At 36.8% G+C, this 22,325-nt stretch overlaps 1 protein-coding gene across 2 annotated transcripts in view; it reads right to left on the minus strand.

The window, feature by feature from the left end:
- Nucleotides 1-319: 319 nt before the first annotated feature.
- Nucleotides 320-22,325, minus strand: part of GABRG2 (gamma-aminobutyric acid type A receptor subunit gamma2) — a 71,949-nt gene continuing 49,943 nt past the window's right edge. Inside the window, exons 7-10 of one of the 2 annotated variants that reach the window (XM_074604565.1) lie at nt 7,980-8,132; nt 5,757-5,962; nt 3,847-3,870; nt 320-2,310 (exon numbers count right to left, since the gene is read on the minus strand). In XM_074604565.1, the coding sequence (XP_074460666.1) occupies nt 2,035-2,310; nt 3,847-3,870; nt 5,757-5,962; nt 7,980-8,132 (659 nt within the window). In that variant the 3' untranslated portion in view covers nt 320-2,034. The remainder of the gene's footprint in view (nt 2,311-3,846; nt 3,871-5,756; nt 5,963-7,979; nt 8,133-22,325) is intronic. The other variant, XM_074604566.1, reaches the window with a different exon arrangement.

Below are 22,325 nucleotides of genomic sequence, written 5' to 3' on the forward strand. Positions count from 1 at the left end.
GACGCTCATTCAGGGAGCGGAGACACTCTCTGCTTTGAGTAGATAAAGAAAGGTTATCTCTCTTCATTATGATACTTCCAATTCAGTGATTTCTTTTTATATTTTTTTTTAAGAATAAGATAATCTTAAAAAAGGTTTTAAAGATTTAGTCTCCATCCTTGAAAGTCATGTGGGTGAGCCATTTGACTACAAAATGAGACAATGCAGAGGGTTGTGAGAATTATAATCACTTATATTTAGGCAGTGGATGAATCAAACTAGTCAAGGAGTCTAGTCTTTGGAGCATGCTTTTAACAAACTAATCACAAGAAAACTGGAATTGAGTGCAGCAGTTTTATTGAAAAAGTCCACAGGTGTGTGCAATTCCTTTATTAAAATGTTTTCAAATACATTGGACAAGGAGCAATTGATGATCAAGAGTTATTCCTTTTCTATACATTTTTATTTCCAAAACTATACAAACATCGGAAAACTTTCCTTTTTCCTCCATTTTAGCTATTAATAATTCTGTAATGGTAAGTTATATATCTCCCTTTTCAATATGCAAGCCCACTTTTGTGGAGGTGACATTTTACATCTTTGACAATTAAAAAAAAGGTCAGTCATATTTACATGTGCTTAAGGTTGCATAATTGAGCATCATACAGGTTCTGAAAACCAGTGGAGAAATGGGTTTCAAGATTCACCCAGGTGGGCTGAAGGTTTTAAATACACATAAACTGCATACCATGTGATTTAGTAGCCAAGACACCCTTTGTTCTCTTTTATTTTCAAGGCTATCTATAAACTGTGTGCTAGCCATGGTAAAGGTTTGTTTTAGTAAAGGTACTCACTGAGTGAAAAGCAGCACTGACAACAACTATTGCTAATCAAGGACATGAATGGGCAGAGAATTGAATGTGCATATATAATACAAAATCAAATGTTTCAAAACGAACTTGAAGCTCTTATGTAAAAATAATGTCTAGAATAAAAGCTATTTCCTGGACTGGATTAAAGAATAAAACCCCACAAACACTTTTGTAAGGAAAAAGGTGGAACTCAAGGTAGGAAAAGAACAGTAGAAGCACATGGATTAAATTCAGAAGCTGATCTTGCAATGTATAATTACTGGAAATTCAGTTGAAATATAGCAACATTATCAATGGAAAATGAAGGCTACAACTGCAGCAGACACATACAATATACTTTATGAGCTATTATATTGGCCATACAGATTTGTCTACATGTTATTTATTTGAATCCTTAAGGCTTCTCTAATGTCTTACATGAAAGTGCTGTCTGCTTGGATCTTCCATGCATGAGGGAAAGGGGTAATTTTTCAAGGAAAAAAAAAATATTGTCCACATTTCAATTACGATAGCACATCCAGAGACACAAAATAAAAGACAATACTTTATGGTACCTTTGTTTCATTTATTTTGGCCCCCAAAAGATGCATGCACTAGACTTTATGTACTACAAGGTATTGAAATATTTACAGCATTGTACATGTGCTCTTAAAGGGATGGCAAAGGGAAAGGTCTATTTTTATCTTGGTGGGAGTAGAAGTTGTTTTCTTAGCTTAATAATACCTATTCAAAGTGAGAGATGACTCTTCCAAAAAGAAAAGCCCACAGAGAATAAAGCTATAGCGTAATTATAGCCAATGTTAACAAACTGTACAGCTCTTTACCTGGGAATTCTCCTCTCTCTCACTCCTGTTTGAAATAGCAGTACCAACTTTTAAGTGATGTTGCCACGCTCCCCTTACGCTGTCTACTCGGTTTCTCTCTGTTCCAGCAGGTATGGCTGTATATTACCTGTTTATATGATTTTTATTTCAAATTATTTCAGCATGTTGAATGGACATTTAATTCACAATAACCTGATGGCAATTTGTGGACAAATGATATGATTGATATTTACCGGGTTATGGCACTAAAGAATTCAGACCACTGTAAAGCGTGTCGTAAATACTTCAAGTGGACATAGGAAACCATCTCTCTAAGAAATTCAGTGAGTAAGGCTCATATCACTGATTTCCTTCTGCTTTTAAAGGTAAAGATATGATACCCAATACACCAGGTTAAATAAACAGAAGGCAGTTGGGAAGAAGATGCGGGCATAGGAGTCCATTTTGGCAATGCGGATGTGTATTCTTCCATGCCTCCATGCTCCCGTTCGACAATCCTCAAAGCAGCAAAAAAAACTGGCACAGTCCTTGCCATCAAGACACTCATACCCATATTCTTCATCCCTTTCTTGGAGGTGTGTAGCATTGTTCATTTGAATAGTAGCTGATCGAGGCCGGATGTCAATTGTAGGTGCCTAAGGTGGGGTGGCAGAAAAAGAAAAAGATGGCAGGAGGGGAGAGACTGTTATTATCACCAGACCAACAGGGAGATAGATAGTAATGGTCAACATGTGAATGATGGTTCTGCGGGTGGTACATGGGAAATTGCTGAGGAGTTCTAAAGGTAATATTACCTTGAACTCATTAAAAGTAGCATCATACATTATAACTTTATAGGAAAGCAGCACAAATCAATATACAGTTAACAGCTGTGGACAATTTGCTTTAAAGCCAAACTAAATAAACATTAGATGTTAAAGGGAAAGATTCAGGCATGTAATTGATGGTATTTTGAATTTCTTTGGTGTTTTATATGTTATATAGCTGCTTGATATCTGAAGGCAATTTATGTATTGCACATAGAAGGAACTGAAATAATCAATTGGAAATGCAGGATTTTAACATAGAGCTGGTTCGTGTTGAGACATGAGCAAATATATATACAGGAAAAAAGGCAAAACCTGAGTCTTTTGAATAGATTAGGAGAATCTCTATAAGACTTTCCAATCGTTTGAATATATGCAGTTCATCGTGTACTAACGTTTACCAACTAGAAGGTTCAACATATTCCAAATTTTATATAGTAGCTGTAGATATAGATATATATATATATATGTATATATTTGCAGTGAATTCAGCAAATGAAGCATTTAAAACACATTTGAGGACTTGGTAAACATTAGGATGACAGGCATTGACATTTTCTGCTGATAGTTAGGGTAAAATAACAACAAATTCCATGAGTAAGTAAATTTCTTGTCTTTGTTTTATGTGGCTTCTTTTTTCCCCTGTTTTTTTGTTTGTTCATTTGTTTGGTTTTGTTCTTTGTTTTACAAAATCTCTGCATTTCTAAATAAAGATAGGGTTTAGATGTGGAACATAGCTAGATATATTTGCTAAGAGTGTGTTGATCCAGGGACAGCATTAAAAATATATGTGCATCTTAAACCCTTTCAAAACTCTGACTTTATTGCATAAGGAACAGCATTTGAGTAATCGATGATGACATTGAATTTTGTTCAGGTCAACATCAGGACAGATTTGGTTTCATAATTTGGAGTGAAATCACAGAAGTTATAAAGGGCGGGGTCAGAGCTGAGTTCTAAAAGGGTGTATTGCAGGCTTCTGGTGTAGCTGGTGGTATTGGATCCCATGACAAATTGAGAAAGAGAGGAGCAGAAATGTTTCAACATCAAACTCTCTTAATTCATGCGATCCAATAACGTTGACCACTCTTGAACTTGGGTAAGTTCAGAACCATAGTGAATCAATATTTGGGCTGCTGAATCAACTCTACAGATTGTTTAGAAATATGTAACCATTCTACTTAATTAGGAAGTTACCTTGAGTAGAATGCTTAGATGTCTCATTTAAAAAAAAAAAAACAAAAACAAAACAAACAGAAAACAAAAAAAACCCCCAAAACCAACAAAGCACCACTCTCATATAAGCTCTAATAGTTAAATTCAGCAGTCGCATGCAGTGAATTTCCATTCCAAAAAACATTATACCTTGAAGGAAAACATCCGAAGAAGCTTTCATTTTGTAGACAGAAAAGAGAGGGGTTTGTTTTAAATTAAAGAAAGAAAGGAAAGAAAGAAAGAGACAAAAATAATGTAAATTAAAAATATGTTTCTAAAACATAGTAAGTCAAAAAGAACTAAATTTATAGAAAGGTTGGGATAATAGCAATTTAAGCAAGTATCTGTAATATAAAACCCCCACATTTTTGACTTTTCACTATCTTGTAACTACAGCTGGTCCAAAGACGTAAGATATTAAACTCCATTTAGATCTTTTCATATTCTCAGGGGATTCCAATCTTTTATGTTGAGCTGTTTTGAGAGGAGACCATTCACAGTTTATAAAAACACTTTTTAGAAAAAAATCTTTTTACCTGCAGACTAGGTCCTGAACACTGTACTTCTAAGTTTTTTAGACTCTGGGATTAGGATCCAGGCAATAATTTATATTTCTGTTTGTCCCCAGATGTTCACAGATAAGTAACGTAAAGAACAAGTAATCTGCCCTTATATGGACATCTTTAAGTGAAACAACTAAATTTGAGGTAGTTAATCTTTGCTCCTTTAATTGACTGTGAGAGACACACGTGCACACAGACAGCCTTTTATTTCGGCCTAAGACAGGCCAAGATGCATCACCGTCCGGAAGTGCCTTTCTTTTGACCAAAAGAGAGGTCTGTGATCAAATCCAACTTTAGCATACCTAAAGTTACGTGAGAATTCTTCCTCTGTAGTTTTATAGATGTTTTTCTGGCTGTTTATTCACCACGGAGTACATCTGATTTGTTGTTGTTTTTTTGTTTTTTTTCTTTAGAGTCTACTTCTCAACAGCATTTTGAAATTACAGCAATAATGTGTAATAAAAGGTTCTTTAATTACTATTTTTTCTATATTCTTATTGTGCTGTATGTTATAACTAAAAGAGAATATCTTCAAAAGTCCTTGAAGATTTTAGCAGAGCATATCTAAGTGACTTCATTATTTTCTAGATGCCTGAAATAGATTTAAAAATACTCTCTATTAATGTAAAATACTTGTTCTTCACATTTTTCACAGGCATATTTGGGGTTTTTTGTAGACTGTTAGGCTACTTTTCCCTCTAGGTTTTCACACTGCATCTTTTCACCTCAGAGATTCTAGACAACAGACTTTTCAGCTCAGTTGCAAAAGGAAAGGAGAAATCTGTCCTGGATAAAATAAGCAACAAACAACTTCTCTATCTGGGCAAAACCCCAAACCCCTGCTGTGGGTATTTCCAGGATTTTTTTTTTTATTGTGGCTATTACATACATTTCTTTATTATTGTGTAGCATGCATCCATCAGTAACATTGTAAACTACTAGCCAAATCACTTTCTAAGGGAGAGAAGTAGATAAAGGAGGTAAGAAATACAAGAAAAAGACGATAAGGAAACAATAAAAAGGAAACAGATGCTTAAGGGGGGATTAGAAAAAGCACATTCTGTAGTTTGAATATAAAAGTTTAACTGTTAATCCTGATAGTAAGAAAAACAGTCATGTCAATAATACAGGCATAAGTTAATGGCAGAGAATATTGCTAAAGCTAAGACTGAGAAACTGATAATTCTTCCATAAAGGTCACAGCAAGAGCTCTGTCTGTAACGTAAATAATGGTTTTGGTGGTAATTGTGATTTGCAGAACACTTTGGTTAAAAGGATCCTTATTCTAAGAAATTAGCTTCTCTGGCATCCAGACAACCATAATATATGAGCTTTTCATTCTCAAGGTGGGTGTTTGCATTCCTATTAATACAAAGGAAGAGTATATATGTAATAGCAGAATCTGAAAAGAAAGTACAAGCATAAAGAAGGATTTAAATGCTCTCTCAGAAAACCTAATTGAATTTTAGACCTTCAGACCAGTAAAAAGATACATACTGGATTTTTCTTCTTTTTGTCTTTATCCTTGCTTGGCTTTCTGTTGCTGACAAAGTAGTGCAAAGTTCCGTATTCCACCAGGGCAGAGAAAACAAAAATAAAGCAGACTGACACAAAAAGATCCATTGCTGTTACATAGGAAACTTTGGGAAGAGATTTACGAGCAATTGTACTTAGGGTGGTCATTGTCAGGACAGTTGTAATACCTGGTAGATAGATAGAAAACAACAGAAATATTATTATTTCACGTAATAAACTGGTTTTGCCAGTTATCTCTCTCTGACTGCTTTTGAAGTATGCCTGGAGTTCAAACATATAGCAAAGATATTAAACAGCACATTCCAGCACTGAAATGTGGATTCAGTGAGAGCTTTGAGGATTAACACAGGGGATGAAACATTTTTGCATGGTCACTGGAAGTGCTGCTCTGCAGAATACAGATGGATTCTGATTCTAAGAAATCTAATTTAATTTTTCAGTTTTGTAGTTTACTTCTAGGGGGCCTTTATTTTTAATTGAGAAATTTAGGGTTTGTGTGCTCAAACCCTTAAACAGAGCTAGACAGAAGACAACTTGTGTCAAAGTGAGAAAATCATGATGGAGAATAAAAATGGCCTTACTCCATTCTTCAAAGTAACATCAAGACCAATCTCAAACTTTTTGTGCTTTTTGGATGAGTTTTGCTTATTTTCAGTTGCACGGTAATCATACCAGTGTCAGTAAGAGACACACTTGCAGCCATTCTATCAGTTCATGTAATTCAGCAGGAACTTCAGGACAAAATGTGTGTAGATTTGTACGTGTGCTACACAAAGAAATAAAACTGTTCCTTTTTTCTTGCCTAAATGTATTCTAGTTGTATGCAAAATATGCTGGCCCCACACAAATTATCTGCTGCTTGTTATTTAAGTGATTTCTTTCAAATAAAGCTGGAAGGGAGAGTTTCTCTGGGCTCCTTATAATTGTAACACTGTGGGGTCGGATTTCTCTTGGTGCCAGAGCTGCGTCTCTTCTGGCCTTCCTAAGTGACTGTAGGCTATGACTGAGAAGTACTGTGACATGCCTAACCATCCTTCTCCTTTCAGAACATTATTTCCTGTGCTAGGATGTGAAGAACATTAAAAATGCATCAAAACAGTTAAAATCCATCACATTTTATATGGAAAATTTCGTATCACTGATTTTACCTCCTCAGTGGTACAAATGGACTAATTCTCAACGGAGGGACGGGTCTATCTAAGTAAAACTTAAAATAACAGCTGAATGCTTTCATTAATTTTATACTTTTTAAAAGCAGATTTTAGAACCTCTTTTTAGAGAGGATGTGAAAAGGGCAATAAAATGCTTAAAACTTTCTGTCATGGGAGCCTCTGTTCCTGTGTTTCTTTCAAGGGAGTTCTGGAATGAAAATGCTGTCCCTCATTTTGCACTCCAGTGCCGTGTGCTGTAGTTCTACGAAGAAATGAAAATGCAGAAGGAGAAACTAAAATGATTCTCACTTCTGTTGATTTAACACAAAAGTAGAAAATGTATTTAACTTTCTCTAGTTGAATGTTTCTATTTTGCTAATTCTTACAGCTGCTTTGCACAAGCCAGGTTAATTTAGTCTCTCTTTTAGTTTACTTGTGGAATAGTTGTTAAATGTGTAGAAATTGCTACTGCTGATTAGTTACCTGTCACGTTTTCACGTATAGGATTTTAGATACCACCAAATTCAGTTGATTTTGTATCCTGAAAGCTATATTTGATTGTTGGTCCCTAAAGCAGAAGTCAGGGTACTACATTCTCCCCTTTTTACCGCTACGGCACTACGGCACACAGACATCCAGAAAGATTGATTCCCCTCTTGGTATTTACTTCATTTGTATTGCTAGTCACCATGATATGGAAGTAGAGCAAATAAAACTAATGCGTCCCTGCCTCTAACCCAGCAATGTTCTCCATCCTCTTCATGTTTATAAAAATACTGCTGTCATCAGAAAAGATGCAAAAGTTTTTATTGCAGGCAATCTACAATACTCAGAGTTAGGATGTGACATAGTAAAAAGGAAGAGATGCAAATATGGTTTGGGCTGTGTTATTCCCTGGAAATGACTACATCCCTCTAAACAAGGAAAGCTCATGGGAAATTGTCTCTCCTCTTACATTTAAACTTGTGATCCGCAGAGGTGTCAATTAAACATCATAACGCTTGAATAAAAGCAGGAAGAAAAAACAACTTACCCAGTGATGTTCTGGCGGGAACGGCATCCTTATTAATCCAGAAAGAGACCCAGGACAACACAACAATAAGTGTGCAGGGAATGTACGTCTGAATAGTGAAATAACCCATTCTCCTGCTCAGGTTAAAGTAAACAGACATGACTACATAGTCTCCTGTAAAATAAAAGCACACTGAGATAGAATAATATTTTAAAAGCCCAACATAGAATTTTTATATAATAGCTGGGGTTTTCCTATTCTATGTCTGGGGTATATATGTTAAGCTGATTCACCAGATATACTGGTGGCAAATACATGCATGCCTCTTCTTCAACACTGGTATAGCTCAAGAACTAGTGAATTTTCCACACTATGAAAGTAAACAGACTTGCAGGTTCAGTTAGGTGACTTGGACTTTAAGATTTCAAGGGTAACCTCCCTTGCATAGCACAGCAGGCTTCTTTCTACCCGAGTCACTCCTCATAACTTGTAAATGCCTGGTATAGTCCTCTTGGAGCAACTGAGTGAGTGGTGGTGGTCCAGCAAACCTCCAGTCACCATGCTGTCCCTCTTAGCGTGCTCTCGGCCCTGTTCTCAAATAATGCATGCTTTCAGATGTATTTCTAAATTATTCATGTTCTCAACTATTCTTCAGGGCTAGGCTGTGTCAATAATTAATTTTTTATTTGCTTGCAGATCTTCTGTTGTATTATCTCCTCTAAAAGCATTTGAACCTACATCTCCTAAGTGCCCAAAAAAGCCAGGCTATATGTTACCCTGGTATGCATAACACATCATTACCATTCAATAGTTTTGTGATTCTATTTCCAGTTTGTTTTCCCCTCTCAAGCTATTAATTTAATTCCATCTGGATTCGGGAATACAGCAAAGCTTCAGTTTTTGACGCATTTTTTTCTAAACTAAAAAACCCCCTCATTATGATCCTTACTTCAGATTGCAGCACTCCTGGGAAATCTTGATTGCAAAAGAACTACAGAACCCCAGGCTACAAAAGACTTCATTGCAATTTGGTGAAGTGCAGTCCAGAGAAGTCTCCAATTGCAATGGAACAGGACTTGCAAATTTAGACTGAGATACTTTTCCAGCATTATCAAAGATACTCAGTGGCTAATGTGTATTCTGCTTAGATCAGTACCTTTAGTTAACATCGAATTCTCTGTTTTCAGGCATAATTAAAATTTTAATTTCCCCCAAAATAATCCCTTTGAACCTGGTCACAGAAGAAACTTCAGAGATCATTTTTTAGCTGTTGATTCTTTGTTATATTATTTTTTTTCAGTGTGCATGTCCATATCCTAGGGATTAACTGGTTTTAATTTAATTATATTATAATTAAACCAAGAATTTAAGAAACAAATTATATGTGTGTGATTTATAAGGAGATACGGCTGAATAAGGAAATATGGCTGAATATGAGCAACCAATTTTAGTAACTGCTGTCTGATTATCCCCTTAATTCACAGATAAGTTTGCATTATATGTGTATGTCCTTCATATACCAAAAAAACCTCAACCCCAAAAAAATACCACTGATCAGGAACACTGTAAAACTGAAGCCATAAAATTACACTATGACTCATTCCTCATCTCTCTGGATCATGTACTAACTTCTTGAGAAGTGATTATTTTGTCAATTTGGGGAATTAACTTTTTTTTCATTCACCTTCATATGTGCTATTAATATAATCGGTATTTCAAAATTGTTTAGTGGTTTGGTTTTTTTTTTTTTTTGATATACTATGGTAGAGATTACTTTAAGCAGTAGCTGTATTACTTCCACGCAAATGGTTTTAAGAAGGACTTTTTCTTAAAAGACAAAAAATTATCAGAAGAGGTGAAATGTAAATCTGAACATAGATGTGACCATAAAAAGGTACAAAAGATTAGCTCACAACTGAAATTAAAAAATCAGCTGTTTTCTGTTATTGCTTTTTTCTAAAGCTGCAACTGCTATGGACTCTTGGAGTAGCTGAACAGACATATCAAATGCTAGGTAACTACTTTCTCCATATTTTTTGTCCTGTACTCAGACAGGTCTTTTAGCTCAACTGTTTTGGTAGTTCTAGCACTCTTGCCTGTAGGATCTTTTATTCAAAAGAACAGAAAATATCAGAATGTAGTACACAAGCCAGCACTTTCTTACAGGTATTGGAGTCAAATCCAAAACTCAGCGTGGGTGCTGAGAAAACAGACACATCCAGATGACCTAGACCAGGGCGTACTGTAAAGACTTTATGCATTGTCCTTGTTTGATAACAGCCTATGCAAACCAAGCCAAATGGTGGTGTGGGTAACATATGAATATACATGTATGTGTATATACAGAGAGTAGCCTCAGTCCTTCCATTTTGTAGACTATTTCCATATACGTTGTTTTATCATGTTTTTCTAGAAAGCTTGCTGGTGATCATCTGGTCTTCATGGAGACTTGTTTGGATTTTTCCCTTAACACAGGGAGGTTTTTTATACAGTAAGCTATTAAAATAATATTTTTACAATATTTTATGCATTATTTTAAAACAGAAATATTTTTTGTTTGACATGTTACGTACAAGAGCTTTTAAAATGTTAACTAACTTGTAAAGACCACAGTCCGTTCAGCAGCAATGAAACATCTCTTTGAATTCTCTGTTGTCTCAAAGATGCACTTCAGAGGACAATCCATTTCCATAGAGCAACAGCAGTGTCCTGTCACAGAGCTTTGGCTGCACAAGCTGGAGACACTCCCGGTGGAAGTGTTTTATATGTAATTGAACATAGTTCCCTCTGCGCTTTTTTTTTTTATACTGGACTTTTTAACCAAGTATGGTTAGAAATAACATATCTCTGCTGACATGTTCCAATAAGTTAAAGTGATGTAATCGTTCTAGATTTTGTTCAACCCTCACAAGTGTTATTGTACTTTCCTTTAGGCAAAGACTTTCTTTCTTAATGGATAATTGTGTAAAAAAAATCCCAAACACTCCAGAATGCTATCCATAGGGAACACTGTATCAGCTCCTAATATTTATAGACAAAGTCCACAGAACTATTCTGGCAGACCTTGTTGCTCATGTCTTGTAGAATTGGAAACATTTTACTGAAAGCTCAAGGAAACGAGAGACCATATATACTTTATATGGGCTTTAAAGTTTCTACTTAATGGCAAGATTACATCAAAGGAAGCGAAAACTTCAGTGTCAACTATAACTTGCCAGGCAGTGTGGAGTTGACCAGTCTGAAGAAGCATTCAAGGATGCATAAATTCTTTTAAATTACATTTTGCTTTCTAATCTGAAAGCCTGCTGGTGCTGCAGAGACACTGTTGCGTTGTGGAATTAATTCCACTATTTCAGAGAATCTTACTAAAGGAAGAAATAATGTTAACATCACAAAGAGGTGTTTTGTCTATTTCTTACCTTGCTTGGTTGGGATTCTGAAGAGTGAGACTAACAAGTATAAGTTAGGAAATGCCAAGACAAGGCAAGCCAATAATTCTGTAATGTACTGAATAGCTCTTTTAGCCTTGAAGTTAATACAAACAATTGTAAATAAAGCATTAAGGAAAAGAGTGGTGGGATGTTCCAGAGAAGCATTTAAGTTTACGTAAGTGATGTTGTAATGATGTAACAGCAGGCCTTCTCAGATTTTGAGTAAGAAAAGTACTCTGAGCGTACAAACTAAAGCAAAATCAAAGACGTGCAATTTAGGACCTAATAACAGTTACCATAACACATACATGCAAAATGTAAAATGCATTAAGTCCTCTGTGGAATGTGGACTCATGGACTTGACAGTACTTTGCTTTAATCATACCTTTCATGATGGAATCTTGCCTCAGCCCTGTTTTTATCCACATTTGTTTTTTCTGACTCTATTCATGGACCTCTCTGCTCTTCATCTGGGACCAGTTTAAATATTCTCTGTTTTTTTCAGATTGTCTCTGTGCCTGAGGTGATTTTTCGCTCCTGGTGTGATGCCTGCATGAAGCTGTCAAACTAAGACATTATTTTAGTAAAAAATGGCCAGACTTGATCCTTAGCATGGTGTCATTCATTAGCCCTCACCTGGCAAATTGATAATCTTTTCATTATTACTTCATCCTCTTTCCCGGAGCTCTGGCTCTTGTTTATCCAATATTGTCTACTGCAGCAAGAAAGCTTCTCAGACTGCCAGATTGCTGTTTGGAGGGCTAATATACTTTTGGATTTTTCTAGAAATGAATGTTAATGCAATCTGGCAGTATCTTTGTAAGACAATATACTCAATTACTCAATATTTGGCCCCCTAATTAGAAGATTTTTGATTACTTAGCTTTTCACCAGAGACTTTACAATCCTGCTACCTATTCAAAGGTATATATAAATCTTACATATATCTAGAAAATAAATCCTAGATAATTTTCAGTTTTTAAAGAAATACAAAATTTCCCCAGAAAAAATAATTTTATTACATTGAAAAGCATAGTAAGTCATCCTTAATATATCTAGACCTCATCTCTCCCTCTGAATATATGTATTTTTCCTTTTCCTCTGTATTCATCTATGTTTGTATCGATAAAGTCTTCCTCATCTGAAGAGATGATAACCAGTTAATCAGTTCCTTCAGTGACATATATTTAAATCAAAATGCAGTCCCTCAGGAAAATGCTATCCAGGTCATGTTTATCCTCATGTATAAATACTCATATGATGTTTTCTATGTGAATGAATGGATATTCCTGCTAATTATGTTTTGGAAGATCACAAGACTCAGGGCAGGGTTCTGACTTGAGCCACAGAATCTTCATACTGCTGCTATGAATGGGAAGTAGAAGATATCTCTTGGTGGCAATAATCCCTGCTCTACGCAGAGAAAGTGCACGGGCCTAAAGCCACTTCTAGAGTAGGATGTGTTTTGCAAAGGAGATACATACCATCAGTATCTAGTGATCATGATCTTACATGACCTTACAAAATATTTTATTTCTAACAGTCCTGTGCCATCCTAATTTACATAGATTCAAAGCAGTCTATGTGAACTTTGGAAATAGGTAAGCTCCTCCTACCACACACTTGTGTGATATAGTAATTTGAATACCAGGATTCAGGCTCTGTTAGACAGTAGGGAAGTGAATTCCTGATTTGAGGAACCATCTGTGCATACGTCCTGGCCTAAGTCCCAAAGGTTCGATAGAAGGAATTAGTCGTGCCAGGAAGTATAGCCAGGGGGAATGTACACTGCACTTAACGGATTTAATCAGCACACTGGGTGTGATCCTTCATTGCTTCCTGGTTGTGGAATCATTTATACCTGTGCGAAGTCAATGGGAAATTATACCCATTAGTACTCTCTTTATGCATGTTTAAGTGACTGTGCAAAGTGTAAGGTACTGGGAAAACAAGCCTCTAATTTGTACTCAGAAGTGATTTGGAAGCTAGTACAAATGCTAGAGAAAAGAACAGCTTTCTAGCATTACAGGAAATTGGTGTCTTAATTATCGTTCAGGTAGTAACACTTATAGCTAAGATTATTTTACACTTACTATTATAAGATTGTTTTCTGTTGTTTAAAACACTGCTAGATTTAAATTATTAAAAGAACTGCAGAAGAGCTTCAAAAATTACATGTTGACCACCTGGTCAAGTTATTTGTGTGTGTGTCATTTCAGTTCACTCTCATAGGTGGTTTTGGAGCGGAAAAAATTCAGTATTTCATTTCTGTTAAATATATGGAGAGGCTGGCCTTTTTACATGTTGGCATTTAGGTGAAAATCTTTCCTGGCAAAGTTAAAGGTTTTGGAATACAAGCAATGTGTGCATAGGCACGTGTCCATAGATAGAAGTTTTTTGAGAGTTTATAAGATGACTTTGTTCTGACTAGCCCCGTGCTATCTCTGTTTCTCACAAAGCTACACACCACTCTAAAGGGTACAGCAAAACCAGATGGATGGTAGAGGTCGCTCTGTTCTTCTCAGACTTTATTTGTTCCATCATACAGTCTACTACCTAAAATCTCCAGAATTCCTGTGTGCTGAAAGTATACAGCACACGAGCTCCTCACTTCATTCTGACTCTGTGGTGTCAGGGAGCTTCATTGTGGAGCTCTGCCCCAGGAACTGTTCTGTCCAGGGCCTGAGCAGGTTTTTCCTTGAGTATGTGGTTACCTTAAGTATTTTTGCCAGTGTTTAGTAGTATGAAAATCAATGTGTGCTTTAGTAATTCTGATAATGTTTATAATTTTTGCACTTTTTATGCCTAAAATGTAAAAATCTGTGGCAAAAATAAATTATATAGGAGAATATTGATGATGAAGCAATAATTGGCAGAAAAATGCTACCAAGTATTTTTATTATATCTTTTTAAAACTTGACGTTTTCCTCCACTTGATAGATTTGTGAAACTGCCAAGAAAAAAACCCAGGAGAAGAGTAATGTATGAGCCAAACTCTCCCAAAATTTCAGGCCATTATTTGTTCTTTAAGGACTTATCAAACGACTAGCAACTAGGATTAATGTAGGTACCTGTTTACATGGTAACTAATAGGCACAAGTTTGTTAGTGTGGCCAGTAGCAGCCACATGGTTCATACAGACCCAGACATGTACCAGCTGTCCGGATTTCCAATGGGTTTTTCTTTCCTAATTTTACACAGAAAACATACAGAAAAGAGCAAGAACTTTTAGAAGGTTTGTTTAGAGAACCATAAGAAAACATAGATAGAAATGGAACCTTTTCTCAAAATGAGCTCATATAACAAGTGCATAAATAAATTACTTGTTTACATATGGCAAACCCTATCCAGTTAATCTTTCTGGATGGAGTATATATAGGGAAAAAAGCAAATAAAAAAAATCGTGCCACAGGAGGGCACTGTCACCTCAGAATAGAAATGAGAAACAACTGCAAGTCTGCCAGTGGAAAACCGAATCTTAAAAATTTCTAATTATTCTCCCCATTGAGTGTTGATACAAACACTCAAATGGCATAACTGACTTCTGTGGCTCTGTTAATAGAGGAGCACTTGTAAAGAACTAAACCAGCTCTTGTATGATAGAAATATTACCGAAGTAACATCACCTTTATGCTACAAGTAATGAGTATAAACTACATAAATTGTTAATGAAGAACAACTGTGTCAGCAGAATTTGTCTTCTTTTCCTCATAAATAACTAATAGATACATCCTTGTTCTCTCTCTCTTTTACTGTTAACATGGCCAACAGTCTCATTTTCTGTTAGGCAGAGATCACAGCTAGCACTGTTGTTTGATTTTTATTTTTTTTTTTTTAAAGAATGAACAGGTAAATAGTAGCTTAATAGAAAATATATGTTTTCTTGTGTTTAGTCATGATACACGGAAATACCATTAAAATAGTAACATATGATTTCTATAAATACCTTTTTTTAAGGAAGGAGCTTTATTGTAAGTCCATTGTTGTCAGTACTCTAAGTAAGCTCTCACTCTGAATTAATCATATTTTTTTTAAAAATAGACACTTGATGAATTTGGGGAAAAAAAGTTTTTAAAGAAGTGTAAAATATTTTAACATAACTGAAAGGCTTTAATCATTGACCATTTTGTTTCATAATGTACCCACACATAAAAAGATGATCCCAGACCCAAACCAAAGTGTTTATTGGCTTAGTCTGCAATATTCAGATTTCTAGAACATGTGAAAATAACATCTGTTATTTTTCTAGAGCTGGTATTACTGCATCTTGCTGGGTATTAGTTCAGTGCCTTACGTTTCTGGGCTGGAGCTACGTACCCAAATCCTATTGAATCCCAGATGAACTTCCAGTTCTCTCTCGCTGTTCAAATGCTAACCTACTGGATCAATATGAAGAACGACTGAGGGAGCTGGGGTTGTTTAGCCTGGAAAAGAGGAGGCTGAGGGGAGACCTTATCACCCTCTACAACTACCTGAAAGGAGGTTGTAGAGAGATGGGGGCTGACCTCTTCTCCCTGGTGACAAGTGATAGGACGAGGGGAAACGGGTTCAAGTTACGTCAGGGGAGGTTTAGATTGGATATTAGGAAACATTTTTTCACTGAAAGGGTTATTAAACATTGGAATAGGCTGCCCAGGGAGGTGGTGGATTCACCATCCCTGGAGGTGTTTAAAAAAAGGGTAGATGGGGCACTGAGGGACATGGTTTAGAAGTGGCTCTTGTCAGGGTAGGCTAAAGGTTGGACTCGATGATCTTAAAGGTCCCTTCCAACCTCAACAATTCTATGATTCTATGATTCTATAAAAATAGTAGCAAATGGGACCAAAAGGATCCTAAATACATCTTCCTCCTTTAAAAAAAAGGAGGTGCCATTTTTATGCAGATATACTGTAATAACAAATAATTGGTAAGCTTGTGGGGCATTTGTGGCGGTCTGCTCTCCCTTTTCCCCCTTTTTCCCCCCTCGGCTCCTGCTCAAGCCATGGCCATCAGCGGGAGTTGTTCTGAGTTGCACTTGAACTGTGGGAGATGGCTGGCAACATAACCAAAACACTGTCTGGAGTGGGGGCCTAGGTATCTTGTTCCCATGAGAATATGACTGTAGGTCAATTATCTTACTCCATAAATAGCGGACAGCCCAAGAGCCCTTTGAGCTCTCCTGCACGGCAGCGGGCTGCACGACAGGATCTCCCCTTGAGTGGGGACGCTCGCTTAAGGCTCTTCTCCTCAAGGTTGAGAGATTCCTTGCCGCCACAGATTCTCGGTAAGTGACTAACCGCATGCTAAACTTTGAAATCTTAGCTAAGTGATATAAGGATTGATTGCGCATATATAATCCTTTAGACATAAATGGTTGACCAAGTCTGGGACTAGGATTGGATCCAGCCGCACCTAGACTCCTCTCTGAGAAGGAGTTTAGAAAGCAAGGGGGTCCTTTCTGAGCCTCGTGACTCAACGGGAGGGTCTCCCTGAGAGCTTGTCTGACCCTGGCCTCTATGCAGTAAATAATCAAGTGTACCCTGGCATCGAATCTCATAAAACACTGTTGCATTCACGACTAACTTGGTTAAATCACTGTTTTATGTTAATAAACATTTCACTGCTTCTCTCTTACAAGGGAAGTTATTCACTCCGCCCGCAACACCATTGCCTGTAAAACAACCAATTTATTTCACGTTGTGTGCTCTTCATCCACTTCCGGCAGACTGGAGGGCAGCAGGATTGCCCGAAAACTGCTACGAGTGGAGAAATAAAATAAAATAAAATAGAAAAGGTAAAATATGGGCAAAGCCTTTTCTCTTTCATGTCAAAACAGGTGATGGTACCAGATCTCTGGTGTATACTCTGCTCAGCAGTGACTGGATGCAGTTTACTGCTCCCAGCAAAGGCAGAAAAAGGGGCAAATGGGAGAGCGGAGTCAGATCTCTCTCTCCCAAATCAGGCTAGTGTCAGACTGGACTATATTCTACAGTGTAGCACTAATCTGGGATGAAAAATCACATAAATAGTTCAAGATTGGTGTATTTGTCCTGATGCATCTTCATTTGGCTTATGTCCCCATCTCTTTTCTTGTCTTGACGGGGTCTATATTTGGAATTCTTCTGGCATTTATTGTCTTGGTGAAGGTACTGAGTCAGCCTGAAAATGCAGTTCAGTGTGATGTCTTGCACTGTTACTGTGGTATGAGGAAAACAATATTTTTTCTAAATACGCAGTTTTCTATGAGGATTCAGATTTAACCTATTTAAATGACTCTCTTGTATAAAACCTGAAGTCACCTATTTTTGATGGGTTTTTCTTCTTCCATCAGATCAGAAAGTCTATCCAGTTCAGTACTAATGAAACAGTTCTTCTAAAAGTGGTCATTTATCACATGAAGAAATGATATTAGCTCCTACAGTGCAATATATGTTTTTACGTATATCACAGAAAATAATTTCAGCTGAAGTATTTGATCACTGGGGACATGAGTGAATTTTCATAAAGATAGGACAGAACTTTGATCACGGTGTTGATCATAAGTTGATATTTATGAGATTTATTGGTGTCCACAGCTAGAAATTAGAAGGCTGGGGAAAAGGCAAAATCAGAAAGGCCACTGTCCCCTGGAAATCTGACCATGAGACCTTCTCATTATCTCATCCTTTGCTAAATGCCCTTTTCATTGTTTCTGTCCTTCACAGTTTTTTGTTTCTTTCGTTGACTCATTTTTAGATTGCATAAGGGCCAGACAGTTTCAAAAAATAATTAAGTCTCTTCCTTTTCAAAAATGCTTGACAATCTCTTTCCCTCTGAGGTTTAGCAGGAAAATGCCGCTATTGTGTCATAGGGAAGTCATGATGTGAAATAAAATACAGTGAATATTTAGCCTTTAGGGCAAAGAAAGAAAGAAAATCTGCCATGGCATTGTAGATATTTGCTTGCAGCGGACTTGAAGCACTTGGAAATGTTGCTATTCTCTACCTGACTGTTGGCACTCACTCTGTCTGGGCATTACGTAAAGAATGGGGCGATTCATGGTCACTGCTGATACAGCACAGCAGCTGTACTAAGTGATTTCACCCCGATTCTAAATATCCATTTCTAAGCCGTGATTAGAGCTTGATTATGTAATGAGGTAAAACAATATTAAGACTTTGACAAAGCCTGCACTATAGTCCATTTATATAAGATTATCTCTGGGATTCAGATAGCTGCAAGCCTGGTTTTCAATTTACATTCCAAAGGATGAATCCTAACTACATTGCAGAGCTGGGTGGAGGGCAGGGGACGGGAGCAGATTTTGTCTTTTTTTTTTTTTTTTTTTTTTTTCTGTTTTTAAAGAGTAACGTGTATGTCTATATGTGAATGTGTCTGACATCAAACACCTTGATTTCCTGCGGGAGCAGGGAGAAGAGAACTGAAATTAGTTTATATTTGTGTGAAATGACAACCCCAGCTGATGAAGCTCCTGCAAAATGAGATGAATCATTACAGCCATCCAAACAAATGAAATTTCTTTATGTATGACGTGTCTTTCTGCCTGACAGTTCTCGATTTTATTTGGTCCTTGGCCGCTCATTCCACTTGAAGTGCTGTTTTCTCAGTTCATTTGACAGAATGTGTTCCACTTCTCATTAGTTTCTAATTATAGGAGGAAAGAATGTAATGACACTAGACAGTAATTAAAATCTATTACTGTTGTTCCCACCTTCCCTTAGAATTCACAGAGACAAGATTCACCCTAAGAATTTTTTGTTGCTGAAAAATGTCAGTATGTGGAAATGTATTGAGGTAAGGTAAACTTATGTGTGTTTGTTTCTAAGGTTCCATCTGTGAATACTAAAAGTTCAAAGGGAAAATGAACATTACTGACCCTATATATTTACATACGATTTTTTTCCTATTTGGGGACATAATTACAAACAACTGATCTTTTTTGTTTGTTTTTGAAGGCAGCTAAGCTACTATACTGGCATTAGCAAATACAGGAGACTTTTTAATGTGCAGGATTAGTGTTCAGATATGGCAGCAACACGATGTAATATAGTTCAACTGCTGTGAGTGAACCGTTATGCTCCAGTGTGTAAATAATCTGCAAATTATAGAACCTTCTGCTCCCTTTCCCACTCCCCTCCTGCCTAGGAAGCATTATCCCAGGGTGAAAGTTCAGTGTCTCATCTCTGAATGCTTAGGAGTGGTTAGGTTTCTAAATAACCTCTTTGACTTACTGTGACAGAAAATTGGAACAAAAAAATGAGAAAATGTGAGGATGACAGAAATCTCGAGTAATGTGAGAAAGTAGAGAGCCACAATTTCCAGGTAACACAAGCCAGTTGGGGTGCTGTTCTGTTAGAAATCTTGCTGTGCCTGACACAGTCAGGCATCCTGTGTCCTTGGCCCTTTTGGATGGCTGGTTGTTATATGAATACCTAAGGAAAAGCTGTCTGCTTCAAAAAAAAAATGCACCTACAGATAAGGGCTCCATGCACGTTTAAAGCACTAACTTGATTAATTTTGAATATTTCACATATTATCATTACAATAATAAAGGTTTTGAGAGATGGTGAAATCACCACTGTAAGCAAATAAGAAATATGTTTTATTAATTACATTCATTTCAAGGTATCCAGATAGTGTACCCGCTTCCTGGCAACATCCAATTTACATGTTCTTACATACAAGGAGAATTGGAAATAACTGGTTTGTTTCCATACTCCAAAGCATGAAGTACACCACATCTCTGGTACTTTAGATCAAACACGCTATCAGGATTATGAAACAGCTTGAAATAAGAATTATCAAAGCTATGTAAATTTTATCTTGTTGAAATTTTCAGCAGTTTGCACCAAGGAAAAAAGCACAAAAAGCTGGGTTTTCTGCTTTGCAAAGGTGGTAAAGCGCAACATTTACACGATATCGTGGGTCTACATGTTTGGACTTTCTAGACAAGAATGCAAAGGATTTGTGTGAAAAGGGAGTGTGGGCAACTCCAGGGGTAGTAAGATAAATGTAGGATGTGAAAATGGGAATGAAGTTAAATGTGGCACTTTGAGGCCTAGGGTAAAAACTGCTAACATTGAGTACCTGAAATAACAAAGTAAAAAGCAAATGGTCAATCAAGAGGGACAGAAAACTCCCAAAGGGAGTCAGATCTTACGTGGACCAGTTCCCTTCGTGATCTCATCTCAGCTAATCCACTATTAGACATCAGGGCTCTGTTTGTAGTCAATGGATAAGTCTGTGGACAGAACTGCTGCCATACTGGCTGAACAAGAGACCCAGCTGCCATCCATGGACTCTACTGTAGGCTTCTCAAAATTTCAGAAGTGGTTGAAAATTAGATACAAACCTATTTGGTGAACGCGCCACAAGAGAAGAAAAGAAAGTATTTAATATTTTTGGTCTAAATAACAACAGACTTACAGGCATGTTAGAAAACTCCCCTGAAATTAGTACTGTTTAACAAGCTTTGCGCATGTCCTGGTTGCTGAAATGACTGCAGAGGACTAACGCAGTTCATAAAATACCACTTCTCAGATTTGCTTTTACATCTTTATAAATTGTCTTGCATGGCAAAGGTCATTCTGGAATTCCTCTGAAAGCCTTTCTTTCTGAGAGAAGAGGAATTTGAGGATACAGTACATTTAATCTTTGATCTTGATGTTTCCAGTTATTTTCAGAGCCAAGAGACAGTATTATGTAACCCGAGGCTGCAATAAAACTTGATGTTTTCTTCTACTTCCTCTCCAGAGGAGAGAGGGCATGACTGCATGGGGGCAATGTTCTGCAGGGGAGCTACAGATTTCACAGATTCATTCTGTCTGACCCCCCAGCAGAAGAAATATTTATACAAGAAAGTACCACTTGAACACCAGCATCTCACTTCCACTGAATGCACAGGGAGATTACTGGAAAGACAGTACCATAAACAAAGAGCCCGAGGGATGCTGGGAGGAATACAACATGCTTTTTTGCTCAACTTACAGCGCTATTTTTTTTTTTCAGGACTTCAATTCCGTTTATTTTTGGCTTCCTTTAAATATTTTAGAAGATTTCATCAGCAAATATTTAGTTTTAAACCCCCGGGAAACCAATCTAAGTAACCAAGAAAAGACTAAAAATCACTTGGGTATGAAATCCTGGAAGGCAAAACATCAAGGGGCAAAAGTAGTACAGATCAAACCCAACTTTCTTTAGAGCTCAGTATGATCAGCTACCAAATGTCATGGGCTTCAGAGAGCTAGGGCAGCTGAGTAACAAAAGATGATGACTTTGAGCACAAGAACTCAACAAAGATAGGTAGTAAAAAGTAAATTGGCTTGTTGGAAAACAACATAGCCCAAAAATACCTCAAAGAAGCAATGTGGATTATTGATTAGGACACTGAAGAAGCAGGCAAGGTATCTCAGGTTTAGTCCCACTGCTCTCACTGAGCAGCTGTGGGATAGTTATTTCTCTTATCTCAACCCATCTTTACTCTCGTGGAGTTTCTTTGGAGCATATGCACACTATGCTTCAACAACATCTGGCATATCAAATAATAAATATATATTCTGTTTCTGCTGATACTAGAAAGTACCAATGTAGGCACGGTCATGCAAAAAAGCAAAATAAAGTAAACTCACAAATATTCCTATTTAAAATCAGAGCCCATAATCGTTGCTATAAGGATTGTCCTGAAACTTTCTGCATTTTTCCAAACTTTTTTTCTTAAAATACAAAGAAAAAACCAAACTTCATTCAGTTTTGTCATGTTTCTGGGTTGCCAAAAAATAGCAGGCTGTACTCTTTGAAAAAGAATTTTAATGCAACATGGAAACAAGGTGACACCTATGCCTATGATGGTAAGAAAATTCAGAAAACAGAATTTTAGAAAAGAATAAAAACCCTCATGCACTGGGGCTTACAAAAAATTAAGACTATTAAAGGTGACAGAGGCATGAGAGTTAGATTA

This window comes from Larus michahellis, chromosome 11 (assembly GCF_964199755.1).
Source record: "Larus michahellis chromosome 11, bLarMic1.1, whole genome shotgun sequence".
Taxonomy (NCBI): domain Eukaryota; kingdom Metazoa; phylum Chordata; class Aves; order Charadriiformes; family Laridae; genus Larus; species Larus michahellis.